General features: G+C 41.6%; 1 protein-coding gene across 1 annotated transcript in view; it reads left to right on the plus strand.

Moving 5' to 3' along the window:
* dcc (DCC netrin 1 receptor) overlaps window positions 1–24,654 on the plus strand; it is a 154,461-nt gene that overhangs the window by 116,751 nt on the left and 13,056 nt on the right. The window contains exons 23-29 of the mRNA XM_041059116.1: window positions 5,152–5,314; window positions 6,393–6,616; window positions 7,142–7,258; window positions 15,406–15,560; window positions 16,266–16,325; window positions 18,176–18,187; window positions 18,807–18,951. Of these exons, the coding sequence (XP_040915050.1) occupies window positions 5,152–5,314; window positions 6,393–6,616; window positions 7,142–7,258; window positions 15,406–15,560; window positions 16,266–16,325; window positions 18,176–18,187; window positions 18,807–18,951 (876 nt within the window). The remainder of the gene's footprint in view (window positions 1–5,151; window positions 5,315–6,392; window positions 6,617–7,141; window positions 7,259–15,405; window positions 15,561–16,265; window positions 16,326–18,175; window positions 18,188–18,806; window positions 18,952–24,654) is intronic.

Consider the following 24,654-nt stretch of genomic DNA (forward strand, 5'->3'; position numbering starts at 1 on the left):
TGGCCCTCTCTGTCACAGTTTCTTCAAGCGACTGGACCGTTTGTGACATCTGTCTCATCCATGATGTACATCATCGGTGGAGGGAATTTTGATTTGATGTAAAACATATTCATTCAGATGCACATTGCTTTATTTCACAGATTCAGAACTGTACTCATAGTTAGCTCATCTGAATCAAACTGCTCCATCACAGATGCCAGATCACTGAAGAATTATCCAACATCCTGACCACTGAAGCCAGTGGTTCTTGTCGCTGATGTTGCCTCTGGGGTTCAGCGTGATAGATGGTGACGCTTTCTGAAGTGCTCAAACCATTCACAGCCTTGGTGAAATCATCATAAATCTAAACAACACCAGACTGATGAGCACTTTCTAGTCTGGCATGACCTCTTCTGGGAACTTCTCCTTTACTTGTTTAATTGATACACTTCTTCAGTGTCACTCTATCTTGTGGTGCTTTGTCACAGACTGAGTGGACCTCCCCTCTGACACTCGCCTGGCTGCTCTCTTTAGATCATCAGATTATTCTTTTGTACTTCCCTGCCATCTTGATTTTTTCTGTAGAATATCAGAAAATAACACTAATACCCAGGATACAGTTTAAATGTGTAGCCTATTAAAACTTTTGGGGGTAAATTGAGCCACTGACTCAACTTGCCCCAACATCCCTGGCCACAACCTCCATTTTGCTGTTTCACATGGTGGCTCAGATCCACAGATATGCTATATGACCTTGCTTTGCGACTGACTGTCAGTTGACCAGCTAAAATTATAACTGGTAACTTGTTAACATGATGAATTCACCTGGCTTGATAAAAATCATTGCTCTGGCTTTCTTAGCACCCTCTCCATTAGTTTGAGCCCATGATGGACTGAGTAATGTGAATTATACTTCCTTAATTTGTGGTCACATGATCACTTTTGTTTATGGTTACCTAGATACAGACTCAACCCCATTCTCCCTTACTTTCTAAGGGAAATATGCTCATAATAATGCTTGGCTATTTCTATTAATAACACAGAAACTAATATTTAAGTTAAAGCTAATATCAAGGTGAATAACTGTTCAAGTGGTTATATTAATCTTAATATACATGCTAATGTTAATGCTAATGATAATTCTTAAGACAGTGCTACTATTAATGCCAACAAGACTTATATTAATGGAAATACTCTGCTATATACTATGCTAATACTAATAATGCTACTATTAATAACACTGAAATTACTGCTAAAGCTAAAGCCATCGCTAATAGCCTACAAATCATGGTCTTAACCGTAACTGTCTCCTCTTATTTCTGTTTAAAGAAAACCTATTCAGTTACCCCCTCCTCCACAGAAGAGGTCAGAGGTCACGGTCTGTAGCTGGCAGTGATTCAGTGTCTCACTGGAGGACAGTGAAGTGCGTGTGTGTGTGTGTGTGTGTGAGACTGAAGATGGACTTAACGTTTTGTCGACACTGTTGCTGCTGCCGGAGGCGGTCATAAATCTGCCCCCTCTGACCTCCGGCCTCCTCTGGCTTTATGGCGGGTCAGCGAGGACGAAGCCTCGTTCATCAGCTCAACAGTATTTCATTTTTAACGCGGTGTCGGCCTTTTATGTCGCAGAGCTTCCTGTCGCTTGAAAAACGACCTTCAGAGAAGATTCACCTCTGAATCTTCCCAGGAGGTCACAGCTCTGTAGGTCTCTATGTTTACAGTCCGTTCTCATTGTGATCTGAAGCGGCCCCGTCGTTCTGATCCAGTGACAGTGTCTGAGCAGGCTGGAGGTCCAGGTGTAGTACAGTCTAGCTGCTGAAGCTCTAAAGTTTCTTCACTTTCTCCTCATTTTCTCCAGAGAAAGTAATGTTGGCTTTTGACAGGTCTGAGAGCATCACACCGCTCAGAGCACAAAGCAATTAAAGTTAAAAATATCTCAGCTCTAAGCAACAGAAACTGTGGTACAAAAGAGTTTTTAATGGAACACATTAACATCTTGAACCCTCATATTCCCCTGAAGCTTCACTTAGGTAGTTTAAAAGGTATAACAGACTTTTTCCTCTCTGTATGGCATCTAACCTTACAAGAAGAGCCTCACATTTGAACAAAAACAAATGTCATCGTTTATTACTTGTGGTTACTTTTATACACAGACATTTTTGTGACTACAAGGGCAAACCAGACTCAAACCAGACTCAAACCAGGATCAAACCAGGCTCAAACCAGATGCATCTTGGGACAACGTGGAAGAGAAGCTGAATAGATTATTGGTGGGAGGAATTACAGAATCAGCAGGTGGAGTCGGGGCAAGCATCAGTGATCACCAATCACATGAGCTCCTCTCATCCTCCTTTAAAGCAGTAAGGGAGGGAGAGCGAGAGAGAGAGGCTGAGGAATCTGAAAATGAAAACGATCTCTGGATGGATGACCTCAAGCTGGATAATAGATTTAAATTGATTTAAATTGGATTTAAAGCAACATCATGCAACTATTTTACCTTAAAAATTACAGCTTCAAAATTATTTTGATGTTACACTGACCTGTAATATGGCGCCTCTTTCACCCCCACTCCACGCTCTGAATGGCTTCTCTTGCACTATGTAACGTCGGCTGAGCGGGTACGATCTCCCTCGAGAAGCCTGTAATGCTCTAACACACTACGTCACACACCACCTGCTATGGGTCTTCAGCTATAAGAAGAAGCTAGCTCACTATTCTAAGTACAAGTCATTAAAAGACTAAATAATTTCTCTGCCTCTGAAATCTGTGTCCCTTTATTAACTTTTTCCAGATCTTTCAACGTTGGCGTCTTCATCGATGGATGCTGTCTCTGTCTTGAAGTTAAAACTTAAGCATGAAAGTTGTTTCTTAACCTTCTAGCCAAATAACTTACTAACTAAAATGTGACATATAGATTTAAGGGTGTAATTTCCACCGGGGTTGGGGGGGGGGGGGGGGGGGGGTCATGTCCCCATCACTTTCCAAAATCCTGTTTTTGACCCCCTTACTTTAACTTTTATAGTTTCAGATTGATTTTCTTACTCAAGTTTCCCAGGACTGTGTTCTCTCGCTGTCCTGCCACTGCAGACCACATGGGAGAAGATCTGAGTCGATAGATGTTGATGCACTCATCTGAGTTCAGTTTTTACAGAGCCTTCAAAGGAACAAGCTTAATGAACTGCTGCGGGTGGTGCAGCCAGTGCTTTACAGATATTTTTTGCCCTAGGTTTTGCCACTCAGGTTAGATACAGACTGCCCTGTCTTACTATTGGAAGCTGTTGGGGCTGCGTGAAACCTAAAATGATACCTGCAGACAGTGCTCAGGGCTTAAAAAAGGTTCCCTGGGGTTATATACAAAAGTAAAGCACAGTTCTGTTTTTAGTAAAGATGTTTTTTTTTGTTGTTGTTGTTGCGGTCTCAGAGGTTAAACCCTTCTGATTTCTATGACCCCCATGACCTTTGTTCAAGCAAAACCTTGATACTAGGAAGAAGCGTCAGCAAATGGTCCAATAACAGTTTGAAATTAAATGAAAAAAACTTGTTTTGAGAAAGGGAAAAAGCTTTAAGAGAGAACGATGATGAAATCTAACTTCAAAAAAAAAAACAAAACAAAACAGAAAGAAACAAAAAGAAAAGTGAGTAATATTGTGGTCTCTGCTGCAGCTGGAAGCTGTGATGGATTGTGGTTTTCATTGAGAGTGACGACCGAATGTAGAGAGAGAGAGAGAGAGAGAGAGAGAGAGGGAGGAAGGGAGGAAGGGTGAAAGAGGTAAAGTGCCTCTCACCGACTGTCTCATGCATTTTTCTTAATCTTTCCACCTGCATCTCCTCCCGCCTCTCTCCTCTCCGTTCGGCCCCCGTTTCTGTGTCTCTTACCCCTCTCTATCATCTTTTTCTCTCTTTTCCCACCACTCCGGCTTTTCTCTCTTCCTCCTCTCTCCTCCTCTCTCTCTCTACATTAACACACTTCCCTCTCCTCTCCATCCAGACTTCATGCTCCTTCAGTGTTTCCTATTTTCTCTCTCCCTGCGCTCCAAGGTCGAGTTAATGAATGACAGAGCATGTCATCAATTCCCCTTCCTCCCTTTACATCTGTCATACACACACACACACACACACACACACACACACACTCACACACTGTGTATTGATTGGTAAAGCAGCAGCAGCAGCAGCAGCTTTGTGTTCAGTTCCAGAGATTCTTCTGCATTCTGCAGGCTTTTATTTTGTAGCTGTGTGTCTTTGCTGAAACTGTCTGAATGAGTGTATTTATTTTGCACATGGGCTGATTGTATTAGTGAGATGGATCACAGAGATTAAATGTCTTAATTAGCATATATTTGTGGTTCAGTTGCTTTCTGCCTTTCAGCATTTCAAAATGCAAAAACATTAGTTTAGATAAACAGAAAATAATTAACTGAAATGTTAAGTCAAAATGTCATAACAATTAACATGGCAGGAAATTATCTGCAGCACATGTGCAACATGGGCGTCTATGGCTGCCAATATTCAAGTGAAATGCTTAAATAAAACTGAAATATCGTTTTCTTTGAGTGTGTGTGTGTGTGTGTGTGTGTGTGTGTGTGTGATGTCATTTTTAATTTAACTGCATAGTTACTGCCAATATCCAAATTAAAACTTAACACTGGAACTTAAAATCAAAATGAAAACTTTATTTATTAAACTAACAAAACATGTTTCTTTTCCTGTACTCCTAAGCATAATGCTGCCACGATGAGAGGGGAACTCGGTTGTTTTTTATGTTATTTATTATTTGAAAATGAATTTCAAACTGGCCTTTCCATTAAAAGTCTACTTGACTTTTAACATGAAAATAGATGAGAAGTCCATTGCACAGTCGAGTTCAGTCTGATTATGGCAGTGTTGTGTTGAGGAATGCACTGGAAATTTTTCTTTTTATTTGGCAAAGGTATTTATGAATTTTTCAAATGTGAAAATTGAATTGAAAACATTGTGCACAGAAAAATTAAAACTTACATTTTTATTTTAATATTGGCAACCATACACTTCCTTAATCCTTAGGGTCTTATTTCCAAAAAAACAAAAACAAAACTGTTTTCAGGAATCAAACCACAGCTCTGAGAATATCCACCTTTGTTCCATGTTTTGTTTCTTTATACTTTCTAGCCTCCGGTTGTCTTTTGCATTTCAGAGTCTCCCATTGGTCAGATGCGTCCACCTCATGGCAGCGCCACACCTCAGAAGAACAGTAACCTCCTGGTCATCATAGTGGTTTCCGTGGGAGCCGTCACCGTGGTCGTGGTCGTCATCGTGGCTCTCATCTGCACCCGGCGCTCCTCCGCCCAGCAGAGAAAGTAAGATGTTTCGTTCATGTGTGTGAAGGCAGTAAACAGCTGTTAGGGAAACAAGGCAGATTGTAAATGAGCTGTCCATGTTCTTTTGTTTTTTCTTTGAAATTGAATCTCAGATGAATATTAATCCCATTTTCCCCAAACCTGGATAAGTTTCCTTCCTTTTTAATGCCATTCACTAAATAAGAATTTGGATGACAACCTGATTTCAAGCTGCACGCGATGTGAGTAGCTTTCCACTCAACAGCAGGACACAGTAAAACCTGATTAGCTTGCTGTGGAGCTGAAGTGTACAGCCTGTCCTTCCAACAGATCACCTCAGCTGCTCCTTCTTTTCCCATTAAAAATAACCTGCTGACAAAAAAAAATGTTAAAAATGACCATGTCTTCTTTTGAAGATGTTGAAAACTGATAGTGGTCAGCAACCTCAGTGAAAAATACTTTGCCTTTCCTGTGGTAGGCACAATAAAAGTAAAGAGTAAAGAGAGGCTGATATCATAACTGCTATGTAGAGTAATTACATACAAATCAACTGAATGCGTATTGTAGTAAAAATGGCAACCATAAATAGTGTTAACATGGGGTCAGGGTTCAGAAAAATCTTCAGTCAAAATTAGTTTATAATCCGGTTCATGACTGTTCAGTTGGCATTATGTTGTAATCCAGTTCATGAGATCCAGTCAGAATCACTTTAATCCAGTCTAACAGGTTTCACTGGGTATTATTTTACTTCATCAGGTTTCAGTGCAGAGCAGAAGCCGAGGAAACCATCTGAAGGTTTCACAGTCCCTGTCCTCCTCGTCTCTCTGTCTCTGTGTTTTTATCACTGTCCTCTTTGTGTCTGTGCGAACTGTAGAATAAATGAGCGAGGTAAATGGTTTTGTGATGGATGCACATTTACTGACGAACAGCAGTATTCACACTCTGCCGGGGACTTGAAGGGTTGCCTAGCAACGTGACTGTAATAGCAGTCTGCTCGCGGGTCTGGTGTGATGTCCACTAACATTAGTCACTGAGACTGACCTGCTTTCCTACCTGCCCGCTGACGTCCTTACCTGTGTGTCTCTCGTCCTCTGTGCAGGAAGAGAGCGAGCCACAGCGCTAGTAAGAGGAAGGGCAGCCAGAAGGACCTGCGACCTCCTGACCTCTGGATCCATCACGAGGAAATGGAGATGAAGAACATGGAGAAAGCTCCCAGCGTCGCCCCGTCCGGACATGATTCGCCCATCCAGTCATGCCAGGACCTCCCCCAGGTCGCACACAGCCAATCAGAGAGCCAGATCGGCAGCAAGAGCAGCCACTCGGGTACTCTGGAACTTAATTTTATTCACTTTTAACACTGTTTTATTGTATGATGTTTACTTCACACACTACAATAGACCTCCTAAATTTTCATAAAAAACAAACAAATGTTTTTTTTTTTTTTGCTTTGTTTTTAAACTCGGAAATGTTTTGGGTCATCCATTTTACATAAGGGCTCATCTCTATGTTGCCTGGCGACATCAAAATCTCTCCACATTGTTTGGAACACAAAAATTAAAAATGTCATTTATAATTTACAGCTCAGTAAATGCTTCTTCATTCTTTTCTTCATTTTCTGTGGCACTAACTGATTTCACTGCATTCACAGTCTTGATTAAATTAGGTCTGTGATTAAGCCTGATTCATCATCAATTAAAAAAACAAATGTATAAAGTAAAAATGTATAAATAATTTTCGCAGTAGAAAGCAGTCATTTATTAAATTCTCTTTTGACAACCAGAACAAATGTGAATTCTAAATGTTTCATATCGTGGCGCGTTTTAGTATTTGAGGGTTTCGATGTTGCAGGAGCTGATGGAGACGAGGCCTCCAGCAGTATCTCCACTCTGGAGCGCTCCCTGGCTGCCAGGAGGGGGACACGGGGCAAAATGATGATTCCTATGGACTCACAGCCAAGCAACACACGTAAGTAACACAACCCTGTGTGTGTTTATTTACATTTTCTGACTAAAAAAATTTCCTGTAAATTGACATGCTGGTGGATTTATTTACAGAGCCTGGCTTGCTGTTTCTATCGGTTTTTCTGTATTTGTGCTAAGCTAAGCTAACCACTAGACGTTCACACATAAGAGTGGTATTGATCTCCTCATTCATTTCTCAGCATGAAAGCAAAGTGATTCCCAAAGTGTTGAACTTTTCCTTTCAGGATGCCTTTGTGCCTTAAATAAGTCCACAGGACATTAAGTGAATGTGTACGTTATGCTCTGTGAGTCCTAACAACGCTGCCGCGCTGCAAAGTGGGACGTCTCAGGGTGTCGATGATGGCGGATGGCGGTTTTATCTCTCTCCTCCTTTCCGTCTTTCTCTGGGAGGAGGTGGGATGTAAAAAGTCTTTCAAGCAAAGACAGAAGAGAAGTCGAGGGAAGAGAGGACGCATACGCACCCGCTGGAAATTACACACTCACACACACACTTTCTCGCACAGATAATTAGCCTGTATGTTCCTTCAGACTGACTCAGAGGACAGAGGGGAGAGGGAGGAGATCTAAGGGGTGAGCGAATGAGGAGAGGAGGACGAGCCGGGGAAAGACAGAGGGAGAGAGGGGGTGAGAGAAAGAGAGATGGAAGAGAGAGTGTTACTCTAAACCCTCATTACATTTCAATTCACGGTGTGTGAACGAATTCATATATATGTATATATATATATGCCGATCGTTCAGCCTGAGCGATGTTCACTCAGCTGAGGTTTTAAATCAGACTGAAGTGAGCACTTTGTTAATGTCTGTTCACCTTCAGGAAAAACACCTGTGAATGTAGATCATTCACCAAATGTGATCCACTGAAGTCAGTGTTGTACAGTCGCCTGCTCTGTCAACGTCTAACATATAAAAACATATAAACATCAGTGCAGGGACAGCTGGCTGCTGAACACACACAGTAACACACAACCCTGTGAAGTCCACACAACACACATTCACACATTCAAGAATTTTAATGAAATCTCTGTATTTTTAATGAAAGAAGACAATGATATGATCCAAATGCTCACATTATACATTTCTGTTCAACAAGTCCTCCCACTTGAACGACCACGTAGGTCACATTTCCCTACCTTTGGACGTGACCTATTAGCAGCAGGCGTACCAGACATTGGTCGTCATGGTAACCATGATAGAACCTGTAGGGGCGTACCAGTGGGAGATGTACTGAACCATCATCGATATGGTAACAACAGTAAACATGGTTAAAGTTGCAGTTTTGTTAGATTTAGGGACATAAACTATGTGGTTGACCTCATGTTAAATAACCTGTTTTAAATAAATGAATGTTACTCTTAAAGCATACTGAGCCAACTGCTAATGTCGTGTTTGCAAAGAGGTTTGGCAGGTTACAAACACTGCCTGTATAACACAGGTTAGTGCAACACCTCCACTAAGGCCTACAAAACCACAGTCCTAACAAAACTGAACATTAGAAGAGTCAGAGTTGTTGCAGGGCTGTTGCACAGAGTTTCTTTTTGAGCGTACAGTGTTATTTCTCTGAATTCTCAGGGTTTGTGTTAGCAAACAGCGAGTTCAGATCATAGCAGTGACTGACTCACCCTGCACAAGTTGGATTGCATTGGATTTGCTTCATTGTTTTTATCCTCTTTCATGTCCGGATGTGTTGCTGAAATTAATAAGATCAGACCAGACACCGTCTCTACAGGCTGCATTCTCAGTTATACGACCTGTTATTTTGGGCTTTACTTTAATATTCATTTTCTTTTAGGCTAAAATCAGTTGGTTAAAATCTTACTTGAAAGCCGTTTGGTGAAGTTTGAAATGAAACGTTCTGAAATGTTCATTCTCATCATTCATTCTGGACCCCACAGATTAAAATGTTCAACTATTCTTCTGATGGCTAAAAAAAGACTTAAATATCAACTGTTTTCACTGACTTTTTTTTAACTAAGATTAGACTCGAACTTCAGAGTTTCAGTCGACATAAAATCGACAAAAAATAAAAAAGGGAGACATGTGACTAAAACTAACATGATCACCTATTTTTGATCTCAGGACTAAGACTAAATAATTAACGCTACCAACATACTAATTGGTCTTCTCTGTACCAGCTGGAGTATAATGAAATACTGCAGTCTGCCAGAGAAGTGCTGTTCATATCAGAACATTAGATTTTTTTCCTGTTTGAAGGAAATCTACGGTGTCTTGTTGTCATTTTTGGCTTTAGGGGTATTTAGACTCCTGCCGTGTTTTAGAGCAACAATCAAACTTCACAGATATTTCAGTTGAGATCATGCAGCAGCACTGATTCCTGGTCCATTGCTTATTTTCCACCTGAAAATGAGCAGGACTGTGGTTTGCCCAACATCAGCAGTGAGTACCACGAAGGGACTGGAGAATATGTTTTTAAATTGGCTCCGAAACAGCCGGAGTAATTCTCATCACACTCCCGTCCTGTTCCGTCGCACGGCTTAAGGTCAGTCGTCTCAACGCCCTCTTCTCTTCTATCACCGCGCTCCTGTTTTTCATTACACACACATCAGGGCCTTTTTCTCTGTCAAATCTGGATTGAAATTTATCTGCAGCTGTTGACATAGCAACAAGTCCTTAGCCCCAAACCTATGAAGGTGCAGGCTCATTCACAGTGAACCAGCTCATGACCTAGAGCTTTAAGGGTAAACACCATACATGAAGTCTCAGCTCACCTATATATGATAAAATACGCACCAAGCATTCCATCATGTCTGCCTCATCAAACCGCAGTCACATGATCATCACCGTTTCACCTCTCTTCTCTTGTTGCCTTTTCAAAATAAGAGTGCATTGTAATTCAAGATAACTTGATCTAAGTTGAACAAATCAGGATCAATTAAGCCACCCTCTCAGCTCCATCATGTCCCCCCAGCATCTCCATCACACAAGTCTTCAATGCTGTCACACTCCTGTCATTTCCATCACCCACCTTTTAACTACATCTCTCTCCTGTCAGTGTCTCTCTGTCTCCTGTCTGTATGTCCCCTGTGGACTCTGTCAAACCTCACTTGCTCCTGTAGCACTGTTTAGTCAACATCACCCTCCTCGGCTCCATCGTTCCCCTGGTATGTTTTACAGTCACATGATCACCCCAACACCAGTTCTGTCACACTTCCTTCATCTCTTTGACGCCTCCTGTGTGTTCTGACACACTGTGGGTGGAGTTCATGGTGGTTGTAGTTGTCAGATCCGCCTCTTTGTATAAACCTGCTTCAGTGCACCAGCAGACTGATGTGGAGCATCTGCAGTCTCAGTGACACCACGTGACAGTCAGCCATGAACAGCTTTATGCAGAAGCAGATCATCTAATTACTGCTCTCTCTCTCTCTGTAGACTGTGTGTGTGTGTGTGTGTTCAGTCACTTCACTCTCAGCTGAAAGTTTCATATTGTAACTACCCTGCTCCTGCTCTCAGTCTATCTTCCTGTCTTTTTTGTCCTCCCTTCTCTTGTATTTTATTCTTTTTCACTCGTGTTGTTGTTGTTGTTGTTTACTACAGCTGTAACAAGCTGAAGCTGCTGCACTGAACAGTAACAATCAGGTTACAACGTTGTGGTTATTTCTGGAGAGTGTGAGTCAGTGGATGACTGCTCTTTTTTTTTTTTTCCTTGCCACGTGACATTCACTCCTGTGTTTTTTACATAAATGTGTGTGTGATATGTGGGTCACAATAAAACAGGAAAACCCTTCAGGCTTCTTCTGCCATTACACAGACCTGTGCTCTATTCTAGTCTATTTTTCCATCAGTTTAAGTTTTATTTTATCTTTTACATAATAGAACTTAGATTTTATTTCATCTTTTTGTGGACGTTTGGCCCAGAGGACTTCTTCATTCTGTCTTCTCTCCTCCCTCATATTTCCTTCCACCTGAGCTCTGGCTGTGTGCCTTTGTTGCTTTCAGAATTTCTTCTTTGCTATACTGAAATTTGAAATCTCAGAAGGTATTGTACAGCGACTAAAGCCATTCCTGCTTCACTGATAAATCCAACAAAATGGACACTGCAATAGTCATGAGACATGTGTAGTAAACACAGTAAACACAAAATTGTTGGGAGGCACAGCAGATAAGAAAAAAAATGGTAAAGGCTGTGAAGTCTACTATATGCAGACGACCTTCTACTTTTTCTTAATCATGTTTCTTTCAATTTTAATCATTTTTAATTCTGGTTTTTAAATTAACTTAATTAAATGATCTTTAAATTATAACATAATATAACAACAATTCTGACTTGAATTTAGAGACCTTTGAGGTTCATCCTTTTTATAGATGACGTTTTTTACCAAAAATTAGAGACAGCTAATGGACAAATCTAAACAATCAATAGTTGACTGCATTTCTATCGTGAAACCCTCCGTAATTGGAGAAGAGAGATTCTGATGTGACTTTTGTGTGAATTTGACAGAACTGCAACCTCTTACAGATAATGTAGGATTAGTTAAAAATGCAATTTTGAAATTCCTGCAGGGTCTGCGCTTTCTCTTTGTTTCTGTCTCATTTTCTTTGTTTCCTCTGAAACAGCTTGAGGCTTCTTCACTTTTTTTTTTTATCCTGCTGCCACATCTCTGCTCTGCAGACGACAGACCTTCTGATCTCTTTATCTACCTTCTGTTTTTATCTCTTTGTGTCTCCTGTCTGGTTTCCTCCTCACCGTGTCTCTCTTCCTATCGGTTTGTTTCAATTTCATCTCAGTCTGCTTGTGCTTTTCATATCATTTCTGTTTTGTTTTTCTTTTGATCAAGCTATTATCCATTTTCACTGCTTTATCTCAGTTTCTCTGTTTTTTCTTGCTATCGTCCTCTCTATTATCTCTTTTCTTTTTACCATTTGTCTTTCTTAAGTCTGTTTTTGTACTTCTGCCTCTTCTTTTGTTCCCTATTTTATTTATACACTCTGTCTTTCTCTTTGTCTCTTCCCGATGTCATATTCTCTTTTGCCATTTTTATCTCTTGTTAAATTTATCTAGGTCCCTTAAAAACTCAAATTTATTAACCTGTCTTTGTTTCTGTCTCCCTCTGTCTTTGGAATCTCTTTCCCTTTGTCTCTTAAATTCAGATTCAAATAAGCTTTATTTGCATCACAGGTCAGGAACCTATATTGCCAAAGCAGGACAGAAAATTATTAACATTTACAGATGATTGGCATCAACTATGATATTAGATATGATATATGATAAAAGACAATAACAATTACATTTAATTCAACTCACGACCATACAGGACAGAAAAGTTGTCCACAACTTTTGTTGTTTTTTAAAGAACAAAATCCTCATATTTTTTTTAAAACAATATATTAAGAAGTGTGGCCTCCTCAATGTGTCTATGAACAGGCTGTGTCCACTGTACATTGTCAACGTTTTCCTTTTTCTACCATCATGTACTCATCATCTTTAGGGTAAAGTAAATTATAGTACTTCTAATTTACTTTGTGACTTTGTGACTTGTGTGTATTCATTCCAATACTTGGTATATTTTCTTTTTTTTTTTTTTTTGGTATGGCCAGATTGTTTGCTGTCTGTCCTGAAGCTCTGGTGTGTGTGTGTGCGTGTGTGTGTGTGTGTGTGGGCAGAGCTTGAGGACCATCTGGCAGAGGAGACTCTTATCTTTGTTCCGCTCTTGGCTCTGAAGGGCCTTGTACTGGTAGGCGTGAGGGTCACTAGAATGGAGGTGTTTATAAAATTTGATGGTTCGCTTTTGAATTGTAATTATTAAAGGTTATCGGCCAAGTTTGGCCTTGCATGTATTATTGACTGTGTGTCTGTGACCTTTTAAGTATGTTTTTGCACAGCAGGGCTTTCAGCGGATGCTTTTCCCATTTTGAGAGGTGTTGGCTGGTTAATGGACCCCGCACTACACCATCATATAGTGTTTTTATTACTAAATTCTATTACTAAATTCAGAATTTTGAGCCAGAACCTAACTGGAACGTCAATCGGAATTTTTTCTTTTGATGGTTGGAAAAAGCTCTTCTTGCTTTTTCTTTCAGCTCATTCAAAGCCATGTTCTCTTTTCCTATCTCTCCTTGCTTTTTTTTTCTCTCTCACATACACACACACACACACAGGCCCACAAACTTCCATTAACCTGTAGTTCGCTGCCTCACTGCACCAAAGTCATCAATGTTCTTAATCAATAGCAGCATTGATCAGACTTGCTCATCTCTGGTCGTTTCGCTGTTGTAATCAAACCCTGCTTCTCTTTAAATGATCACAGCACAAATACAGTAAATAACACACACACACACACAAACACACACCTCCTAAAGCTGCTGATCACAGCCTTGCAATTATCAATACTTTGCAATCAATGCTGGTATTGATCAAGGTTTAGTAGAACCAGACCTCATGGTTAAAAAAAAAGAGAGAAAGCTGGAGGCAGAAGAAAACTCCACCTCCCCCTCTGTCATCCTCTTTTCAGCCAGTCAGTTAGAATGAATTTGAAGAAGCTTTATTGACCCGTGCGTTATGTAAAAACATTCAGACAGTGTGGAGGCAGGATAAAAAGAAAGAAAGAAAGAAAGAAAGAAAGAAAACATGATGGAGACACCACACTCATCATTACATCTCATGTGAGAGAACATGAGAAATAATGAGTGAAAGAAATAACACATGCAAAACATTGGTATGAAAACCATCTTCAGCAGCATGTGTGCACGTAACTGTCTCTCAGAATGTATTTTTACACATCAGTGCGATGGCTGAACACATCCAGCGTGACACTGGTAAAGCACTGATGCCTCATGTGTTCCTCGCCCGGCTAAGACACAGATCCAGCCCGTAACTCTCCATAACATCACACATTGTTGTTTTTTACATTACGGCCTTTCTCAGATTAAAAAATGTATACAAATGTTTAGAGATATAGCTTTAAAGTGACCAGCTAAGCTAATCAGCTGCTGGCTCTAGCTTCACATTTAGCTGTGCAAACATAAGTATAGTATTGATTTTCTCACCTAACTCTCAGCCAGAAAGCAAAGAAGCTTATTTTCCAAAGTGTCAAGCTGTTCCTTTGATAAGCCAAAGAATTATTTTAGTGACCAACTTAAACGAGACAAACATCTCTCGATAACCGTATTTATTTTCTATCATCTTCAATCCACCACTTGTTGAGAAATATGACATAGCTGAAAACAGTTTGCAATATTATATTCATCATTTGTTCACAGCAGACTCACTTCACTTTATTTCAGCGTGAGGTGGGAAATCTTATAGCTGCAGCAGGAATAGACACGTTTGCAAGTGTTTACTTTAAAAATATATATATATTTATCTTGAAACATTTCATAAATATACATCAACATTAATAAACACAATTGTGAACACAGTTCTAGCGTGACAGGAAGTGCATTAAAAACGAGACAGAGACTCACAAACCGCACAAATGGGATGCGCGCACACACACACACACGGGGTGGGGGGGGGGGGGGGGTTGCCTCTTATCTTCCAAACAGGCTTGAAGAGAAAGTGTGTGTGTGTGTGTGTGTGTGTGTGTATGTGTGTGTGTGTGTGTGTGTGTGTGTGCATTGTGTACCTGAGGCAGTGTAATCAGTCTCAGTGAGCTTGACTCCCTGCAGTTTTCTCTCAAGGTCACAATATGAACTCTCTCTGCTCTGACTGCTTTGCAGACTGTTTCTCCTCCTCTCTGTTTAGCTCTCCGCTCTGACCGACTGCTTTACTGACTGCTGCAAACTCTGCTGTGTTCACTGGTTTATTAGGGTCGGGTGATAGGTGCTATTTGTTCTGAAAGAAGATAAAAAAAAAAAATTCCTCCTCACTGTCCTGCTTATACTGAGATATATCTCCCAGTCATATTTCTGGGTATATCAGGCCACTGTGGGCAATGCTGCAAGACTCAGTGACTTTTATTATATGATCCTATATAATTTTTTTCTTTTTTTTTTATTATTTTTACTGATCTCACTAAATTTTTATTCTTCTAGCTTGGTTTTCTAGAAGATCATGAAATAGATTGGATATAAAATTACATTTCCTTTTCATTTTCTTCCCTTCCATCTCTTTCTGTTGTGTCAGTGTCATTGTGCTGACCGGTTTTCTGACTGTTTTCTGTCTGTGTGTTTCAGCCGTGGTCAGCGCCATCCCAGTCCCAGCTCTGGACTCCTCTCAGTATCCTGGTATTCTGCCGTCACCGTCCTGCAGCTTCACGCACAACAAGTTCAGCCTGAGACCGATGCCTTTCCCCAGCCTGACCGTGGACAGAGGATACACACCAGGTACTGCAACACTACTGCTGCTAATACTTCTGATGTTACTGCAGAGACAAAGGAAACACTCCAGGTACTGCCGGTCATTAGCATACAGGAAGCTGCAGTGCAAGGCCAACAAGCAACAAAAACTGTGGTAGAAAGACTCTGCAGTAGCCTGATGTTAGCATGTTTGAATAATAATAACTAGTCTGCCACCTACCCACCCACCTGCTACAGCACTTCCTCTAAGGCCAAGGAGCACATCATTAGCTCACTTCATTAGTTTGTGGAGCGACAGGCTTCATCCACCACTATGATGGACCTGCAAACTGTTGGACCTGGACCGTATCAGAGTGCAGGTCATGTCAGAGACTCCTGTCCTGTTCTCTGGAGGATTTGGGGAAGTTGACACATCAGCAGCCCACGGCAACATTTCTAGAGACAGTGTTTAATGGGTCAGACATATTTTCATCTTATAAGCTATTTCATTTCCAACATTAAAATTGATCTCTCAGTCACACAGCCAATAGCACTTAACCTAACTAGAAATACCACTAGAAATAATGGGAACACCCCAACTAACTGCTACTATTGATATGCTATTAATACTGTGATTATGGGTATTATTAATACTTATATGACTTACATGACCACTGCAACTGTTAATTATAGAAACAATGGTATACATAATAATACCACCTTTATCCTTAATAAATAGAACAGGGCTCACACTGCAGCATTTTAATCTTCACAGCTCTCCCTCCACCGCCCCCCCCCCCCCCCTCCCCCCCTCCCCCGTTGTATTTAAGCCTCGTTTTGCAGCGGAGCTAAATGCTAAACGACGTGGTGGGGAGCAGTAATTCAGTAATTGGCTAATTCCTGGTCGGCTTGTAACAATGATTTAACAACAGCAGAGAGATGGGGAGAAGCTTCAGAGTCATTGAATTAGCCATCGCGCTGGGAGGGCTGATCACTACTGGCAAATCACACACACACACACACACACACACACACACGCGCGCGCTTATGAGTTGACAGAGGGGCGGGGCGGGGCAGCCGGTGATAGAGCGAGGCAGATATAATTACAGAGACACAGAGGCTGTTAATGAGGGAGATAACATAAACTTTAAAGTCACACAAGCAGTGAGACACAACAGTGAGCTCCTCTGATTGCACAGTGAAGAGGTGGGTCCATCACATGTCCCAGACTGAAACACCCAGTCAGAGAGCTTCAGACTCCGAAGTTAGACATCAGCAACTCATTACGAGTTTGGATAATTCAAAGTGATCTGAATATAATGCAGAGGGGCAGCAGCTGTGGCTCGGCGGGTGGAGGAGGTTGTCCACTAATCACAGGACTCAAACTCCTCTTGTCCACTTGTTGAAGTGTCCTTAAGCAGGACACTGATTCCCAATTGTTCCCAATGAGTATGGCAGGTTGTAACTGTGTGTGTGTGTGCGTGTGTGTGTGTGTGTGTGGGTGAATAAGAGACAAATTATGAAGGAGCTTTGGAAAAATAATAAATAATAATAATAATAATAACTGCAGCAGTGGGTCATGGAGGCAGTAAGTGGCTTGTAATCACAGATCCAGACTCAACATCTCCGGGGGCAGAAATACCTTCGAATACCTGTGTCTCTTAAGACACATCCTCAGAGTAATATGTGATATGCTCAGATCAGAAGAACACCAGTGCGACATACAGTAAGACACAGCCAAATTAGCAGCGACCTTCTCTGGCCAAAGTTTTTCCTTCCTTTCCACACTTTAACCTGATAAAGGCAATTCCCATTTTGTTTCACTCCCTTCATTCAGCTTGACATTGTGTTATTCTGGCAGATTTATTATTCTGTTATTTTACTATGCTCTAACCACTCGGTAGCGGCTGGTGTCTCCGTCTGGTTGAAATCATTTTCAGTCTTCATGGAAGCTGCAGTAATGGTTGTTAGGAGCAGTAACTTAAAGAACGACCGTAGACGTTGTTTATGGCTACCCTTTGTTACGACCCATAGGAGCGTCTCCTGAAATAGCGCAGCAGACCTCTGTTGTCATGGTTACAATAATCACTCACTGAGTGTACCGACAGCGGCTTACTGGACCTTCACTGAAGGACCTGCAAGAAAGTTGCAAAACTTTCTGTGTTATTGTTCCTTTGTCCTTCCCTCTTAAAAAATCTTTTACTCCTTCCTCTTTAATCGCTCTCCCTCTTCTCTTTCCCCTCCCATCTTTCACTTTTCACCTCACCCCTCCATGTTCCCTTAGTCTCCAAGTGGCTCTCACACTCCTTCTCTCAGCTTTTCCTCTTCTATCTTCCTCTATGTGAAATTAGCGGCTGTCCTCACTCTCCCATGTTCTCTGTGATCACACTGGCTGTAGCTGCACGGGGAGTTTCATCTTTATTGTCACATCAGAGGCATGTTTCTGCTCACAGTCACATTTCTTTTCTGCAGCAGGAAGCTCCTCTTCTTTTCCTTCTTCTTCTTCTTGCCCTTCCTCTTTCTCTCACGTGTCTCTGTAAAGATGCAAAAGGAATTCTGGGAAAATATAAGTTGTTGAAATTTACAGCTGACTTTTAATAGCTTTTAAAGATCCATGAGCTCTTCAGTGTGGAAATGATAAAATATGAGTGTTTTTGCTGTCATGGAGGGAGAACACACAGCTAAAATCAAAGAACAAACGTGTCTGTCCTTCTGTAGTGGGGTTTAAAGACCCCACTCATGAAGGACCACAGGAAGTCAAACACTCAGCAGAAGGTCTGTGAGGACAATATTTACATTACCATTCCTGACAGAAACAAATGTTCGGTCCTGCTGTCCTCCTGCAGTTTTTCAGCGTGTTACATCAAAGCTGAAACTGTCTATGAAGAAAATGCTGACGCTCTTTAGGATTTTGTTCCAGAATTTGACATGTTTGAAGTTTGTTTTCTTTTCTGTTTGTTTTCTGTCTCTTCTACAAATAAATGGCTCTGTGATTCAGACTAACTGGATGTTTTGTCTTTTGTCCTTTTTGTAATTCTTCCCATCCTCCAATCCCTCCCTAACATCTCTCATCTCTCTTCATCCTCCCACCACCTCCTCCTTCCCTCATCTCCTCCTCCCTCTCCTCTTCAGCGATGCCCGCAGACACCTCCACCAATCCTCTCCTCCAGCAGCAGCCTCCACCGCAGCAGCCCCCTCCCCTCCTCCCCGGCTCCTCCGGCCCGCCCGTGGAGCACGTTCCTGGGGTTGGCCCGGTCCCAGGTGCTCCTGCTGCTGCTGCTGCAGCCGCCGCCGCAGAGGAGGCCCAGGCGGGAAGCGGTCGGACCATCCCGACAGCCTGCGTGCGGCCCACCCACCCGTTACGAAGCTTCACCAACCCACTTCTGCCACCGCCCATGGGGACCATTGACCCCAAGGTGTACACCTCCATGATGCCGCAGTCCAGTGAGTGCAGCTGTTTGTCAGGCGTCTCGTGACATGTCTCACAAATCAAAGCTCATGACGCACACAGAACTGACGTATGATGACATAACATGTCATGGACACAGGTGACGTGACATAAGATTTAACATGACTCATTGTGATGTGACAAAGTGACACAACGTGTCATAACGTGACAAAACATGATACGATACGACAAGAAAAAAATGTTGTACACATCTTGTGGCGTGACATGATGTGACATGACGTGGCAGTGGGTGCTGGAAACCTGACATGAGGATATGACAAAGCAAAATGACATAATGCAATGTGGCACTGCATCACATGACGTAACATGACGTAATAACATGACATGACGTAGTAACACAACATCACTTTACGTAAAAAGGACCAAAGCAGTCAGCATCCTGGCTGGAAGCTAAATTCAGAGCTGCAGTGTCACCTCAGCTCAGCATCACTTCCTCTCATGTCCACTAGATGTTTCTCCAAGAGACTGGACTGAGCTCAGATTCTCATTTATCGTCTTTTCAATGTGCTTTGTTGGCGTTTTCAGAGAAAACCACCTTGACTAAAGTGTTAAATGATTCCTTCCACAGGACTGATGCTTATTAGCGTTTAGCTGATCGCACTGAATCAACAGAACTGACATACGTTCCTGTATTTTAAACAAACCTTTACTGAAACCTCCTCCCCAGCAGAAAGTGTTCCTGTTGTGTTGTGCTGGAAACTGATCTTCTAGAATTTGTTATTCATTTTTATTTAGTGCTCATTCCTTTATCCATTAAATGCTAACAGGCTGCTCTCGCTCCTTTAGCTGAAGCGAGAGCAGGAAAAATGAGCGAGGGTTATCTGACATGATGACAAAAAAATGATCGATAAAATCCCCCTTCCTCCGAAGCTGTTTCTGAAATCCCAGTTTGTCGTTGAGTGTTTTGTTAGATTCCAGTGACTCTTCGTCGAAGCTGGATTCTCTCCGCTGAGCGACTCCACTTTGTTTAATATTTTATTCAGTGAAGCTAAATGCATAACCCTCAGGCTCCTACACGGTGTGTGTTTGTCTATATAGTGCGTGGGTGTGTGTGTGTGTGTGTGTTTGTAGAGGGATATACTGTAACTGGCCTTGACATTAGCCAGCGGGTTGGATCTGATCTGGACTGACCTCTCGCTGTTCTATCTCTCTCTTTCTCTGTATGTTACCTGTCTGTCTCCATATATCCACCTCTCTCTCTCTCTCTCTCTCTCTCTCTCTCTCTCTCTCTGTCTGTCTGTCTCTCTTTCAATGAGCCTTACATTTGAACATCCCTTCCTTCTTCAGTTGTCTTTTTTTTTTTTATCCTTGCCAGCAGGCTGTAGCAGTGGCACTCTCGGTCAGTCCACTGAAACTGAATGGCCTTAAAATTTGGGACAGACGTTCACACTGTCTAGACAATGAAACCTATTGACTTTGTTGAGCCCCGCCTGACTTTTTCTTTAGCACCGGCATCAAGTCAAATGTCAAACTTTTCAGTCCTTCAAACAACTAAGCCTGATTCCTAAACCTCTGATTCCGCAGCCCACATCCCCCACACGCTGGATGGAGAAGCAGCTGACCAATCAGCATCAAGAACGAGGCTGCGATTTTCACCTACATAGCTCGTGAACTGCATTCAGTAAAAACAGTGACAGGAAAATGGCCATGCAACAATATCAACAAGAATTCGGTGTGATATTAAGATGTTTTTCCATAAGCCTCCACAACAGCTTCATTGCTGTCTGCTGTGGATTCTCCAAGTACTGGAGGGATCAACACTATATTCCCTCTCTGTCTTCTTTACTTTTCTTTCTTTTCTCTTTATGGTCCTCTCTTGCATGTGCTTTTTTTTTTTTTTTTTTTTTTTAGATCTTTCTCTCTCTTTTTCCCTCTCCCTCTGTGGCTGATCCCGTCATTCTCCCTCCGATCACCTGCAGCAGCATGAGCAGAAAACAAACCACTCGCCTACGGTACATATGATCCCTGGACAGTGTGTGTGTGTGTGTGTGTTAATGTGTAGGTGTATTTGTTGTGCGTAATGCTTTCTGTAGGTGTGTATCACCTCAGTGTGTATGTGAGTGGGTGTATACAGTTCCATTATGGTTCTGTTTACACGCCCAGGTGGCCTCAGATTAACATTGATTTTCAGGCTCCTGGAAACCTTTCGCTCAGAAATAGCGAGCCCGCGGCAACAATCGGCTCAACCCCCCCCCTCAACCCGCTCTCTCTGTGACCCCCCCCCTCCAATACAGACCCTCAGAGCTGAGCAGCACTACCTCCATCAACTCCCCTCCTCCCCTCTATCAAGGAGGAGGAAAAACAGACTTGTGAACGATGGTGTTTGATGTTCATTGTTGGTCTTGTTTGTGTGTTTATCCGGGCCTGAATGACTCCCTCGGCGAAAAGAATGAGATGTTCTCATAGTTTAATTGGATTGTTGCAGTGAGAGAGAGAGAGAGGGGAAGAGAGAGAGAGAAGGGGAGAGAAAGTGAGAGAGACCTGGGCAGAGGAAAGGTTGATACCCAAGTTTGTAAGACAATAGGAGGCTGCACAGGAAAGAGTTTTACTTTACACTAGTGCTCCAGGAGGAGCAGAACTTTTTTTTTTGTCAAAATAATAGCATTTTTATTGGACTCTCACTGTCTGACTGAGCAGGATGCATTGACTCTAAAATATTTTACCAAAACCAGAACCTTTCTCCAGTCTCATGTAGAATCTCTAGGCTCTGACCTTGTCACTCCCCACAGGGAAATACTAAGCACAGCAGGCAGTGAGTGAGCGGTGATAACAGTGTCCCCCCCGCCCCCCTCAGGTGAATGTAGAGCCTACAGGTGGATGCTGGGGCGAGGGGCAACCCGAAGCAGGCTCCTGATCGGCCTTGCCGTAGCTTGCGATGCTAACATTAGCTTAGATTAGCTTTTTCATCCATTTTTTTCATCCAACATGCTCTGTGCAAACAGTTGTATAATATCTTATGTCCCTGCAGAGGGACCTATCCAAAATATGGCAAAAATATCCCTCATTATTTCATCAGTCAGAATAGCTCAGCCTCTGCTGCTCGAGTCTTTTTTCGTCTGTCTCTTGTGAATTGAACATCGCTGCAATATACATAGGATTCACCGGTTTTAATGAAATCCAGTGCAAACATGTTGTGAAGTAGTTTTGTAATATTTCAGCTCTAATGGTGGTAATTAAGACAGATTTGATGAACGCCATGATAACACGGTCATATCAGGGGTATGAAGATTTGATATGAGGACATCCTGAGCCTAAACCTAAACTACAGTTGGGAGTTATGAGCTTTGTTTATCCAGCACGCTATCCCTACCCTCTTATCACAGCTTCTCTTCTGAATGTGAATAGAAAATCCTCCAAAAACATATTTGGTAAAGCAAATTAGTAAAATAAAAACATATTTCATGGGAGACAGGGTTAACATCCCAGAGCACGAGTCAGGAACTCGGTTTTATTTAAAATACAGTGAATGAAAGAAACTGAAGCGGAACAAATCGAACTACGATTATGTTGCTGCTATTACAAGGGATGAGTTTGAATTAGAAATAAATATTATCAATAACTTCTATTTCTGAGCTTGAGCCAGAGTTTTCACCAACCACAGACACTTCTACCCACCTCCTGCCTCATTTTAGATGAATTTTTAAACTAAGACCTTTCTCTCTTTTTTTTTAAATCGAGCCTCCAAAGCCCATCTGCAGCGTAAAGTTTGATGGCGGGCAATTACTTACTTAAATTGGCCTGAATGTGCAGTTTAATGCTGGAAGCTGTAATGGGATTGTCTGACTCAATGTCTGATACTGAGAAAAGACATTTCAGCCACAGCTGGAGGCATACACTGGGCCAGCTGTGATGGATGTTTTTAAGTGTACGCCTTCATCTCGCCTCAGAGGACACACATTATTACCAATGAAAAGCTTTAAGATAGTTTAAAATGGTTATCTGTAGCATTTGGACCACCATGTAGGACAGAGAGAGAAATGTTGAAACCTACGGGATTTTTTTTTATGGTTATTCTCAAATCGTACTCTCGACTTTTTCTTATTTCAGGAGGTCACTGAAATCATTAGAATTCATCAGCGACAAAAAATACATTAACTTGGCCAAAAAAGAAACAGAAACAGAAAAATGAAAACATGTTGTATTAAACCAAACTGTCAGAAAACTCAGTCGTGTCGTTATTAAATCATGGTGCTGAGGTTGATGAGCAGAGCAGCAGGTGAAAGCTCAGATCCAGGTGGAGGCTCTCATCTCGTATTCATGATGACCCGTTAACACCCACATCATGTCAAGGAAGTGAGATGGGAGATTAAAAAAAAATAAAATAAAAAGTGTTTTCAAAAGGCTTTGAAACTTAAGGCATGAAGTAAAGATGGAGATGATCACACATGGTGAGGTGGTCAGAATACATCAAAGGTTTGCGGTCTTTGTACTCGTTACACCATTCAGATCTGTTATAGACGGCTGTTTCACCCAGGGAAAGATTTTTATGACAAAAATAAAATAAAAATACTGATGGAGAATGAAAATGATGAGATTCCAAGTCAACATTTTATTTACTTTACATAGCAGGTATTAATATCAGGAGATATTAAGTAAAGGGCTAAATCTCAAGGCAATAAACAATGTGTATAAAAATTCTAAATTTTCAAAGTGATTTGCTAAATCAAAACTATTTACTTAGAGATTTACAAATAAAGTAAGCCAGGGATGGTAAATCAAGATAAATATCGAATTAATACAGAAAGGCAAAACATTCACTTTTTAAATTAACAATGCCAAAATTAAGCAATTAAATTATTAAATTAAAACAATTTTAAAAATGTTACTGATGAAATCTAAATAATGTTGTAAATCAAATATTAAATCACTTAGTAAATCTGTACTAAATCAGGATTATCAGTAAAGGCAGTATGACTTGCTACCTCATAATTCTGACTCATTATTGACTTTTTTATTGAATTAATTTTCCTGGGTAAAATGGGCCTCCATACATGGCTTCTGTTTAGCATGTTAATAAAAGATTAGATATTTTTCACCTGTGAACATCTTTGATCACTTGGCCACTCTGCTGCTCCCTCATTGGTCAGGTAGACAGGTGCACAGACAGGTGGGCATCAAACAGACAGACAGAAAATAAAGAGGAGCTAGATCAGGCTGACAAAGAAACTCCACTCTGCTATGGGAAGCGGATGAGATGCCGACTGCTTCCCTCTAGAGACACAGCATTTCCTCAAAGACTCTTTTCTTCTTTAACTGTATTTACCTCAAACTGTCCTAAGGATCAATAACCCCGCCCCCTCCATCTTCGCCTCCTATCACTGTAAATCTCTCCATCTTTGCCTTCGACCCACAAATAGACAGGGCCTGCTGATGTGACCCCCGGTGGGCGTTTCACACCTCCAGTCCAGCCTGTCTGGTAAATATATCTACCTCTCTGAGCAGACGAGCTGCCAGTACACCCCACCCCACCCCCACACACCTCTGTCTGACAAACCCCCTGAGGGTGAGCCAGGCACCGTGAAACTCTCTTTCATGGCTTTCTCCACTGTGGATGTGTAACCTTTGCTCCAGCTCTGTACTGCTGCAGCTTATTGTGTTTTTCCGCAAAATGTTTTTTTTTCCTTTTTTTTTCTGCAGCTCAGCTCAGTTTGGATTCGGTCTGACAGCAGTGTGCTGAG

The sequence above is a fragment of the Toxotes jaculatrix genome, chromosome 16 (genome assembly GCF_017976425.1).
Source record: "Toxotes jaculatrix isolate fToxJac2 chromosome 16, fToxJac2.pri, whole genome shotgun sequence".
NCBI classification, from domain to species: Eukaryota; Metazoa; Chordata; class Actinopteri; family Toxotidae; genus Toxotes; species Toxotes jaculatrix.